The 12,081-nt window shown below is 55.1% G+C and overlaps 1 protein-coding gene across 3 annotated transcripts in view; it reads left to right on the top strand.

The window, feature by feature from the left end:
- SLC44A2 (solute carrier family 44 member 2 (CTL2 blood group)) overlaps positions 1-12,081 on the top strand; it is a 39,050-nt gene that overhangs the window by 5,248 nt on the left and 21,721 nt on the right. Inside the window, exons 1-3 of one of the 3 annotated variants that reach the window (XM_084610103.1) lie at positions 3,110-7,021; positions 11,409-11,457; positions 11,754-11,827. In XM_084610103.1, coding sequence (XP_084466229.1) covers positions 6,985-7,021; positions 11,409-11,457; positions 11,754-11,827 — 160 coding nt within the window. In that variant the 5' untranslated portion in view covers positions 3,110-6,984. Of the gene's footprint in view, positions 1-3,109; positions 7,022-11,408; positions 11,458-11,753; positions 11,828-12,081 lie in introns of those variants that run through there. The other 2 variants (XM_084610105.1, XM_084610104.1) reach the window with 2 other exon arrangements.

The following is a 12,081-nucleotide window of genomic DNA, read 5'->3' as shown; positions in this document are numbered from 1 at the left end:
GCCCAGACCCAGCACAGCCACTTGTTACAGGCCAGGCCTCTTGCTTGTCTGGCTGCGCTAGCAGGCATGACATCCTGTTACAAGCCACACGGGTCATGTGGGCCGGCAGGGGGATTTCCTCACCTCGGGGCTGGATGTTGTTAGCGGAGGGCAGGTGCCAGACTGGCAGCTCTGGAAACTGGCATCCTCTAAGCCCAGAGCAGGACCCGTGGCAGGGTGACCCCACACCTGGGGGGATGGAACAGTTTGTATAGTGGGGGCTGAGAGCCAGTGAACCAAACTGTAAACCCTGTGTAGAATGGAAACCCCTTCAAACCAGGGGGTGCGGTTGCACCCCGGCACCCTGACTTGCAGCACCTGTGCCCATGCCCTGTACCCACTGCCGCTCTGCATCCCTTGCCCTGGGGTCTCAAGGTCTCTGACCTCACCACAGGTGCAGCCCAGCCCATGGCAGGATGAGCTGCTGATTTTAGGAAGGGCCCCAGGTAATAAATCTGAGATTGCGCCCGGAGGCTGGAATTGGGGAACCCTCTGTCACGCAGACCCCAGGTGATGCTCTGGAACTGCTCCCTACAAAGCCAGTCAGGACTCTGGGGCAGTCTCTTTTCTGTGAGCAGACTGTCTTCAGGACACACAGCTCACACAGCTTCCACCTTCCTGGGTCTGACCTCGGAGCATTCAGCATCCTCTGCCCCCCCGGTGCGCTTCCCATAGCCAGTCCACCCAGGCGGGGTCCTGGGGAAGCCGGAGGGTCCTGCCCCCCAACTCCGCAGTCAGACGGGACTCTCAGCCAGGCGGTAAAACAGAAGGTTTATTAGATGACAGGAACATGGTCTAAAAGAGCTTGTAGGTGCAGAGAACAGGACTCCTCAGCTGGGTCCGTCTTGGGGGGCAGGGAGGCCAGAGCCCCATCTGGGCCTCCCTCCATTTTCCCAGCCAGCTCCAAACTGAAACTCTGCAGCCCCTCCTCTAGCCTTTGTCTCTTTCCCGGGCCAGGAGGCCACCTGATCTCTTTGTTCTCCAACCCCTTGGTTGGCATCTTTGCAGGGGAGGGGCCCAGGCTATGAGTTGCCAGAAGACAGGGTGTTGGCCATTCTCTGGGCAGACAGCATCCCACTGGCCTTCTAGGGCTCTGCAACAATCACACCCCCTGATCCCACCACCTAGAGACTTAAGAAATGCCATGGGGAAACTGAGGCACCCACACAGTAGTCAGAGAAAACATTAAGAACATTCCCACTTCATCACACCGTCCTTCCTGTGTCCTGGAGCACAAAGAGGGGGTGGCTGTCCAGACCGGGACGGGGGTGGGAGGCATCTGACCCAAGCTGGTCAAGAGCCCGTAGGTCACAATAGCAGCCGTTGCATCAGCTGGAAGATCCACCCAGAGCAGGAGACAGCCCCGAGCATTGCATGCTGGGATACTAGTCTCCCTGGAGCAGGTGGCTGGTGAGATAAAGACAGGCAGCAGCAGGGCCCTGCTGAGGGGGGGAGCTGAGAACCCATCACAGCCTGGGGTTGGGGCTGCTCTGCCGGCAGGTGGACGAGGCGGCTGCAGGGATGGAGCGAAGGGCATTGGGAGAGTTCAGCTGGGAGCCAGGACCAGACTTCGGTGAGGCTGCAGGTCAGGATGAGGGGCATGGGTGGAGCTGGGGGGCAGGGCTGGGGTAGCAGGGGGACTGCAGGTTGGGAGTGGGGGGCAGGGCTGGCATAGAGGGGGCTGTGGGTCAGAGCTGAGGGGCATCGGTGGGCCTGGGGGGCAGGGCTGGGATAGCAGGGGCTGTGGATCAGGGTTGAGGGGCACAGATCCTCCACTCTCCCAGGCAGCGAACTCTTTGTCAATTTAAAACCAAAACCGAATTAAACCCCCGTTACAATAGGACACAAACCCAAGCCCATTTAATCTGATAAATGCTTTAAGCTGAATTTGTCTCTTCTGTCCGTGTCCTGCCCACACGGGGTCAGCAAGGCTGGTCTAGCAGCCGCTGTGTGTTTGTGGGGGGACAGACTAAAACCAAGTTGCTGTTGTGATACTTTTAGCTCTGCAGCGAGCCCGCAGCTGCTCAAGGATCTCTGGCTGTGCCCCACTTCCCCGCGCCTGCTCTCGCGCCCCTCAGAGCCAATGGGGCAGGGAGTGGCTGAACTGATGAGTGCAAGGAGGTTGTTCCACTTTTGGGCTGCGAAGAATATGCTGGTTCCGTGCCATGGAGAGGGGCCTCGGGGGTTTCCTGGGGCTGTGCAAACTTGCCGCTTCCTGGCATTTTCTCTGGAACGGCCTCTCTATCGAGCGCCCCTTTGATCCTGGCTGAATGCAGATAAAAGTCAGCAGCATCCATTTCTTTTAATTTGCACCACTTCATTTCCTGTTGATCAGGTTGTGCTTGCCAGGACGCTGCTTTCCACCTCCTCTGAACAGCACGCACTGGGGCTGGGGCCCTGGGGCAGCCCCTAGCGAGATGGGGGGTCTGGAGTCTGTCACTGTGTGTGGCCGGAGGCTCTGGGCTGCTGGTTCGGGAGGTGACACTTTCTACCGTCTCCTCATTCTCGTCCTCAGGCCTCGCAGCTTGTGGCTTCCGAAAGCTGTGAGCCCGTGTCCAGGGTGCAGGGACGGGGGCTGGCTCGGGGCTCAGAGCCTGCAGCTTGTGGATGGAGAGGAGAGGCTACGAGATCGTGCCCACCTGGCTGGTGGGGTGAGGAGAGAGACGCCCGCGGGAGCCTCTCCTGAGGGAGACTGAAACAAACTCACAGAATCCATGTTGGGGAAGGAAAATGGCCAGAGGGGCCTGGGAAGGCCACATGATGGGAAAGTCAGAGGGTGACAAAAGAAACCCAAATGGCTCTGGGTGTGTGAATAACCGAGCCAGCCCCTGTCACGGAGTCCCTGGGCGATGCTCTGGAACTGCTCCCCATGAAGCCAGGCAGGACCCTGGGGAAGTCTCCTCTCGGGGAGCAGCCTGTCTGCAGGACACACAGCTCACCCGGCTCCACCTTCCTGGGTCTGACCTCGGAGCATTCAGCCTCCTCTGCCCCTCCATGCGCTTCCCACAGTGAGTCCACCCAGGTGGGGTCCTGGGGAAGCCAGAGGGTCCTGCCCCCCAACTCCGCAGTCAGACGGGACTCTCAGCCAGCCAGTAAAACAGAAGGTTTATTAGATGACAGGAACATGGTCTAACACAGAGCTTGTAGGTGCAGAGAACAGGACCCCCTCAGCCGGGTCCATTTTGGGGGCCAGTGAGCCAGACAACCCCATCTGCCCTTCGCTCCATGTCCCCAGCCAGCCCCCAAACTGAAACTCTCTCCAGCCCCTCCTCCTCTGGGCTTTGTCCCTTTCCCGGGCCAGGAGGTCACCCGATTCCTTTGTTCTCCCACCCTTTAGCTCTCACCTTGCAGGGGGAAGGGCCCAGGCCATCAGTTGCCAGGAGACAGAGTGTCGCCATTTATGTTCACTGGCCCTTTGCTCTGCAGCCATTACACCCCCTTATCCCACCACCTGGAGACTTAAGAAATGCCTAGGGGAAACTGAGGCACCCCTACAGTATTCAGAGGAAACATGAAGAACAGTCCCACTTTGTCACAGCTCCCCCGCCAGGTCAGCTGGCCACGCCAAGGGCTGTGGCATCGCAGTATCATCCGATGAAGTGAGCTGCAGCTCACGAAAGCTCATGCTCAGATAAATTGGTTAGTCTCTAAGGTGCCACACGTCCTCCTGTTCTTTTTGCAGTATCTCTGCTAGCCCTAGCTATGGGAGCTGCTGCTCTAGCCCAGCCCTGGGCTGTTATGCACGTTGTACAGCTGGGACCCGAGGCACTAAGTGACTCAGCCAAGACCACACAGGGAGTCAGTGGCAGAGCGGGGAGTTGAGCCCAGATCTCCTGAGGCTGAACCCCTGGACCATCCTTCCTCCCGCCACTGCCTGGATCTCTCAGTCCCAGCCCTCCAGGCTTCCCGCTTCTCTCCCTCTGCCCCCGGCACTGTGGCTCAGGGAGTGGCTAGGAGCATCATCCGCTGGGCTGTGGTTAATCAGCCTCCCTCATGCCATCACACCCATGTGTTTCTTGTTCCTCTCTCCCCACCCTCCCTGCAGCAGCCTGACTGGCAGAATGACTCATGGCCCAGCAGGCTCTGCCCTGGCCTCTCTCCTCTCCCCATCACTCTTGAGGCTTTCCCCAGCCCTCCTTTGTGCTGAGGGGCAGCCTGGCACTGGGCAGCGGGGTGCGGGTGCCTGGCGGGGGTGATCCCTCAGTCCAAGGCAGCAGCTCCAGGAGAGATGCGAGGATTCTCCCGCTCCTCCAATCCCAGCTTTTGTTTTGGAGCTGTAAATCAGTGGCCTACCAGTCTGCCCCATGACATCACCACCAGCCAATGGGGGCACAGAGCTGCTGCCAGGGCAAGGGCTCACGGGCGACTGGCACAGGTCGCCCATAAATCTCTCTCTCCTGCCCTGCACTTAGGGTGGCGAGAAACATGCTGCTTACAGCTGGTGACTCCAAGAGCCACTCCCATGGCTCGTCCTTCAATCAGGCCCCAGGTCGTAGCCCAGCAGCAACCGATACCGCTGCAGGGAGGTGGGTTCTGCGCTGGCTTAGGGGGGGTGCATAGGATGTACCGTCAACCTTTGGCTCAGTTACTATCCGAAGGAATTTCTGTCTAGTGCTTAGAGCGGGGGGGCTGGGAGCCAGGACTCCTGGGTTCTATTCCCAGCTCTGGGAGGGAAGTGGGGTCTCATGGTTAGAGTTGGGGAGGGGTGGGAGTTAGCGCTTCTGGTTTCTATTCCTGACTCTGAGTCAATGTGTCTAGTGGAGATTTATTTACAATCTAAATATAGCGAAGAGGGTAAACCACAGCAATGAACTGTAGGCTCAGGGGACTGACCGTGGCCATGCAATGCTCAGTGATTTCCATGGCAGCCCCAGATCGGAACGTGCGCCCTGACGCAACATGGATCGGGTGGGTCTCAGCCACAAACAGACCGGTACCAGCTGGCTTCTTGCTCTCGATCCCAGCAGAGGCACCGAGGACGCTGAGATGGAGCTGAGGCCCTGGCAGGAGGCAGCGGGAGGTAGATCCCTGCCTTGCCGTGGCTCACGGTGTCTGCACCCTGAGGGTCAGTTGAGGTGCTGGGGCTGGCGGTTAGAACCTGCCGCTGAGTACGCGTTAAGAACAAAACAAGCTGAACCAGCTTCCAACCACAGCCCCACACCTTGGTCCCGTGCCAGCGGCGGCCAGTGGGTGGCTAAAGGAAGAAGAAGGTCTAGTGGTGAAGGGCTCTAGCCTGAGACATAGGTGAGCCAGGTTCAAATCCCTGCTCTGCCACAGGCTCCTGGTGTGACCTCGGGCAAGTCACTTAGTCTCTCTGGGCCTTCAGTCCCATCTGCCCACCAGTGGTAGCAGCCCTGCCTCCTAGGGGTGTGTGAAGGAGGGTAGATGAGCACAACAGATAGAAAGGCGTAAAGCTTTTTTTAAAGACACAATTCTAAGGTCTTGTTTATACACAAAAGCTTAACTGTTGGTAGAGTCACCTAGTGTGAACCTGGTTAGCCCGATATCAAAGTGCCTTGTACCAGTCTAGCTAGTCCCGTACAGCAGGGGTTCTCAGACTTTGTCCTGGTGACCCCTTCCACACAGCAAGCCTCTGAGTGTGACCCCCCTTATACATTAAAAACACTTTTTAAATATATTTAACACCATTATAAATGCTGGAAGCAAAGCAGGGTTTGGGGTGGAGGCTGACAGCTCGCGACCCCCCCATGTAATAACCTTGCGACCCCATGAGGGGTCTCGACCCCCAGCTTGAGAACCCCTGCCGTACAGGAAGGGGAACAAGTTGTAGCAGGAAGACACCTTCATTCTGGTATAAGTGCATCCACACTAGAGACTGTGGGAGTATGACTGTATCAGGAACCAACACAGTTCTACCAGTGCAACCACAGTGCCTCGGCCCGTCAGCGGAATAGAAATGCGCGTGCACCTCTCGATGCGCCTCTCTCTCACTTGTGCCCTCCCCTCATTCTCTGCATCAAGGGCTCGCGAGAGGAAAGTTTCTTTTTCAGAAGAAAAGAAAGTCAGACTTTCTGCCTGGAGCTGCCGTTGCACAAACTAAGCGTGCGTGACTGAGAGAGAGAGAGAAGAGAATTCCGCCTGACTCCAGCTGTGGAGGGGGTCAGAGCCCAGCTCAAAGCACTGCATACCTACTGGCATGGATGTAAAAAAGCTTATTTTTTTAAGCAATAAAACTTCCCCCATTTCGTTGCCTTTTTATGATTTAAGCAGCTACAAGTGTTCACAGCGTCTCTGTGAGACTCCCTTCTCCCATGTGCCACCATGCTACCCTGGCACTAAGGCACGGAGCTGCTTCATTGACCCCTTTCTTTGGGGAGAAGTTCTTCGCAGTGGGTCAGATCCTGTGTGTTTGGGATTTTTCTGTGCAGAGCTCTGCTTTGCCGCAGGTCTGGCCGTGCGAGATGGCTAGAAGCTGATACATCTTCCATCCGAGGGATACCTTGAGAGATCCTATGAGAGCCTCAGTCCTGTTTTTGAACTGGCCCCTGCCTTGCACCTTGGGTGATGTTTCCACCTTTGTTCCCATTCTGATTCGGGAGCGCTTGGCATGCATTTGGCACAGGGTGTAAATGATCAGACGTGGCACAGGGCCTGGGAGAATCAGGCCAGCAACCCAGGCCTATCCTATAGGAGTGGTTGCTGTCCCTTTAAATGTGTTTGCTGAATGGGCTTCTGTTTTTATTGGCTGCCCATAGTCACACCCAGAGAGAAGAGGAAAGACGGCTAAGACAGCCAGAGAATCAGTATGTGAAAGAGCAACACAAACTGCCTGCAAAGGGAGCTTTTTGCTAAACACCTATTACAGGTTAGACCAGTTCAGCCAGACAGGAAGAAGGGGCCACCAGAGCTGACTGGGCAACTGATCCCTAGCGGACTGTGGGAGTCGGAAGGAAGTGAGCTGAGCTCCTGCAGTGAGTCGTTGGCATGGGGGTAGACGAAGAGAATTATTATGGCAAACACGGTAAGAAAGTGTGCGTCGTGCAGCAATGTCCAGTGTGTCTGTTCTCTGGGGCTTGCTTATGCCAGCCTCCTGTGCTCCCTTCCTGCTCCTGATGCTCGCTTTCCCCTCTGTGTGTGCAAGGGTCTGCAGGGGACAGCACTGAGTTCTGGGGAACCGGGTGCTGTCTCGCCGGGGTGCCTTGGGCCTTTGCCAGGAGCAGTCTGTGCTCGGATGCCTTTCTGATTATGGGCAGAGAGAAGAGTGGAATCTGGGCATGGATGGACATGGCTGGCTCTCTGCAAACTCCCTGAACTTTAATGAATGTCTGACCATCAGGCTCCTTCACAAGCAGCTGAGGTCCATGGAGGGTAGAGATGGTGCGTTACAGTTAATTAAACAGCTTCCTGGCGAAACAAGACAGCAGCTGCCTTTCCTCTGCATTTCTTTTCAGTTGTGGTGAGCCCTGCCCTTGGGACTGACTGGAGAAAAACACTCTAAGCCCTGGTATAAAGGCGCCCTACACCCATACAGTTTATTCCCGTTCTTGCAGGGGAACAGCTATAAAAGCACCTTTGTAATCAGTATAAACACCAGCTGCCTTGTACTGCTTTCCATGGTGTAGTTAAAGCAGCGTGACTTGTGTGTGGACAAATTGTCACTCCCTTGTTGTGAGTCACTCTGTGTTCGGTTCATAGCCCTGGGCTCTGGCTCCTCCTCTTTTAGGCTCCCATGGCCACAAATTAACCCTGGAGTCTCTTGGCCCTGATGGCTGAGAACCTGGACTTCCAGTTCTCCTCTGTGACCCTCACCCTTTCTGCAAAGGTTCAGAGTTCCCCTTGCGTCAGCACAGATGGTGGAGAACCCCCCCCATGCTTTCCAAGACCTTGCATGGGGGGTGGTTAGTTTGGGGGTAATTGCCGCAAAGCTGCTGCTTGCGTGGTATTTTTAGGGAGGCGAACGTTCCAGCAAAGTTAGCCATCGCTGCCCTGGAGTGACCCAGGACTGGAAGAGCGGGGGGGGGGGGGGCAGAGCAGAGGTGTGCTGGCAGAGTTGGGGGCACGGGGAGCCCAGGACTGGAACAGAAGGGTGCCGCTAGTCAGGACTGAGATGTACTGGCAGTGTCCAGGCCTGGATTAGCAGGGAGGGGCTGCAGGTTTGGCCTGAAGCATGCTGTTAGTTCCAAGCAGGGCTACTAGCTGTTCACTCTCTGAGCAGTGAATTGTGATGCCCCTGAAAGGGGGGAATCCCGTGAGTAGAAATCAAGAACTGTTTCGTTTCACGGGTCCCACAGGTCCCGCTGAGAGTTTGGTGGTCTCTGTAGCTTGGCACATGGGCCATGGTGCATCTTTTGAGTGCTGAGTGGGAGCTGCAAACCTGCTGTTATAAACTCTTCTGCATAAATTCTCCCTGGTGGGGGTGGGGATGCAGCTGCTCTGAGTGTTTGTGCAGACAGTTCACAGAAGCTGGCAAGAATCCTGCTCTGTAGATAAGGAAAACAGGAGCCTTGTAAATCACTTCACTGCCTGTCCACAAACAAGATGACCAGGGCAGGTGCTGTGTGCCTATGAGACATACAGAGAAGGAACATTGCACACTCATGTCTCTTCCACAAGTGCCAGCAGTAAGTACAAGTATATTAGGTAGCTGCAAAAAGAACAGGAGGACTTGTGGCACCTTAGAGACTAACAAATTTATTTGAGCTGTAGCTCACAAAAGCTTATGCTCAGATAAATTTGTTAGTCTCTAAGGTGCCACAAGTCCTCCTGTTCTTTTTGCGGATACAGACTAACACGACTGCTACTCTGAAACCTGTCATTAGGTAGCTGAAATTTCTGGCGTATGTATGCTAGCCTTGGCCTGTTTTTCCAGGAAATCCACCTGGTTTCACTTTCAAAGCATCTGTGTATGCCTGCCTTGTGCATTGGCTCTTACCCACGTTTTGATTCGGGGATTAGGGCATCTCAGCAGCTCCCAGGTTTCTCAGAGAGGGATCCGTGCGTGGCTCCTTCTCAGGGCAGGAGGTAATGGAATGAGCAGTCTGGCTCCAGCTATTGAATTCCATCCAAGGAGTGCTTGGGTGGGTTAGGGCGGTTGCAGCCTGTAGAGAGAAGGGATTTCTAGGTTAGATAGAACTTACTATCCTAGATCTGGAGCTGGCTCTGGGTAACCTGACTGAGGGGCCCCTGGGCCTCTTTTGAGGCTCTGAAAACATTTCTGGTGACTTTCTCTCTTGGAAAATTCCCAGGAGCTGAATGGAAACATTCTCTGAGAATTGGCTGAGGAGCTATGTGGAAACTTGTTCTACAGTCAGGCCCCAAATTATTTCCAGCCCTGGACACTAGGATATCGGAAGAAAAATGATGTCTTGGTAGATTATTTTCCTCCCTGGTTCTGGGTAGTCTCCAGGCCTTTGCTGTAAAGGTGAAACCTGCTTCCAGCCTCCTCCATCGGCACCGTCCGTGGTGCCAAGATGAGGATGTAGTATTCTAATATCTAAACCAAAGGGGGGCAAACTCCGTAAACTCACTGAACATTAAATCCCACCAAATGAGGGTAAATCCATCCTCATCATCGTATCCACGCATTATACTCCACACCTGAACGTAGCCATTATATGAACAACATACCCCATATCTCAATGTCTGTACTTTGACCTGTTAAACTTTTACCCCCAATCGGGGAGATTGCAGATTATGTATTCCTTACGCCACCCGTTCCTAAACTGAATTTCGCACCCCTTGATAATCTGTACCTTATTCCCTGATAACCAGAAACTTCTATGCTTAAACTCTGTACCATTTTCTTTTTACTTCAACATCATCTTAATAAAATTATGAATTCTAATATCTAAACCAGAGGGGAGCAAACTCCGGCCCATGGGCCACATCTGGCCCGCAGGACCCTTCCCTCTGGCCCCCGAGCTCCTGCCAGGGAGCGGGGTCAGGACAAGCTTGCAGAGGATCCAGCCTGACTCCCCACAGCCGGGTGAGCGGGGCGGAGCCTAGTCCCTGGCCCCTCCCCTTCTGCTCCCCTCGCTCCCTGCCGCCCTCGCAGGCACAGTTCCCCAAGCGGGGCAGCATGGCTATAGCGGGGCCAGAGGGAGTTCCGGTGGGGAGGTGAGGAGCTAGGGGTCGGTCAAGGGGCCTGGGGCCTGCTGCCGGGGACAGGGGCTGGGCAGAGCAAACCAGGGCCCCCCTCCACCTCCAGCATGCACCTCCAGCAAGCCCAGACACGGAGTGAGCCCTGCCCGACTGCCAGGGAGAGCAGCCAAAATGAGCAGGGGAAATGCACAGGGAAAGGATTGAGCCTCCTTTCCCCCACCCCACAGCTAATGTGGGTTGGGGAGAGCAGGGAGGGTTGGATGGGGGCAGGGGAGCCCCAAGGGGGGCCGTCAGGCGGTGGGGAGCAGGGGAGATTGGATAGGGGACGGGCATCCTGGGGGGATGGTCAGGGGGCAGAGAGCAGGGGTGTTTGGAGAGGATGCAGGAGTCCTGGAGTCAGTCAGGGGTGGGGAGCAGGGGGGATTGGATGGGGGTGGGAGTTCCGGGGGGCTAGATAGGGGGTGGGGGCCAGGCCACATCTCACTGTTTGGGGAGGCATAAGCCTCCCTCAGCCTTCTCTACCCGGCCCTCCATACAATTTCTGTACCCAATGTGGCCCTAGGGCCAAAAAGTTTCCCCATCCCTGAACTAACATTTTCCTTAATTCCCGTGCTCCTGTGGGGTGGCTAGGATCAGCCCAGAGAATGGTGGTTGCAGGGGATTTCCTGTTCTGAATCTTTCTTGCCTGTGTCTCATAGAACGGAAGTTCTCCTGCTCATGAGAGCCCCAAACTCATTACTAACCCTACAGCATCCTGAGTTCTTCTCTTCTTGGTGGGAAGAAATTCAACTGCCACATATGACAATTAGACTTAGAATCAGACTTCCTCAACACACCTTCCCCACCATAACATAGCAGATGCGCACAACTCTGATTTTGAAAAGGAAATACAATGGGCCAAGGTCTACCCTCTGTTACCTCCGGGGCTGCATGGGTACCCCACCAGGGGCAGATTTGGCTCAGTCTGTGTCTGGTGGCTACAAACACTGGTCAAAGAGGGAGCCAAGTAGTTAGAGCCATGGAAAATGGTGTCCTGTTCCTGGCTGTTGTACTGATGGGCTGTGTCCCTTTGGGCAAATCACTTTCTCTTGCTTGGCTTCAGTTTACCAGCTGCCCTGCCACCTGATGAAAGGGATATTTGTCATCTCTAACCAACATCAATATTTGCCAAGTTCCTGCTACTCCTGGGTATGAAGTAGCTCCAAAACAGGTCCTAGTAGAAGGAAAAGGATGTGGAAATTTACCCTGCTGGCCCAATGCTACTCCAAATGGATGGCTAACTCAGTGTCCTCTTACCTTCTTTTTAGGGACGCCACAGAAATATGACCCAACATTCAAAGGTCCCATTCATGACAGGTAAGAGCAGCCTTTCAGCAGCTGGCAATAGGAGTGGGGTGCTCCTCAGGCTGAGCAGAGAACACCTGTTCTCATCCAACACTCTGGGGTGGCGCTAATATGAATAGGTGACTGGGGAATGCTGATTGCCGCAGAGACCTTGGAGACAGGGTCCACATCTCAGCGGGAATGTGGATGGGAGTGGTTTCTGCAGGGAGGTGCTGGGATGAAGCAGGGGGGCATAGTGAGTGCTCCAGTCTCCCTGCTTTTCTGGAGCTAGTGCCTGATCTTGTTCTTACTTCGCGTTCCTCCCTCAGGGGCTGCACTGACATCATCTGCTGTATCCTCCTCCTCATCGCCATCCTTGGCTATGTCATTGTGGGAGTCGTAGGTAGGTAGCATATGGCCCTCTCTTCCTTTCTCTGTTTTTTAGAAAACAGAGTGGCATTTGTCACCCTCGACACCTCTAGACTCAGATCCTGGCGGGGACAAGCCCTAAAAAGGCATTGGTGTACAGCAGATGCTTGGTTGGGGTAAAAACACCAGGTTGACAAGTGATTAAATGCTTAGTGTGTTGTGATGTTACACGTGTGTGAGGGGGGTGGCTCACAGGGCAGTAGTTGGCACAGTACCCATTGCCCAGCC

The sequence above is a fragment of the Lepidochelys olivacea genome (assembly GCF_965140295.1).
Source record: "Lepidochelys olivacea isolate rLepOli2 genome assembly, chromosome: 20".
Lineage (NCBI taxonomy): Eukaryota > Metazoa > Chordata > Testudines > Cheloniidae > Lepidochelys > Lepidochelys olivacea.
Note: the sequence above shows the minus strand (reverse complement) of the source record. Positions and strands in the feature narration are given on the sequence as shown.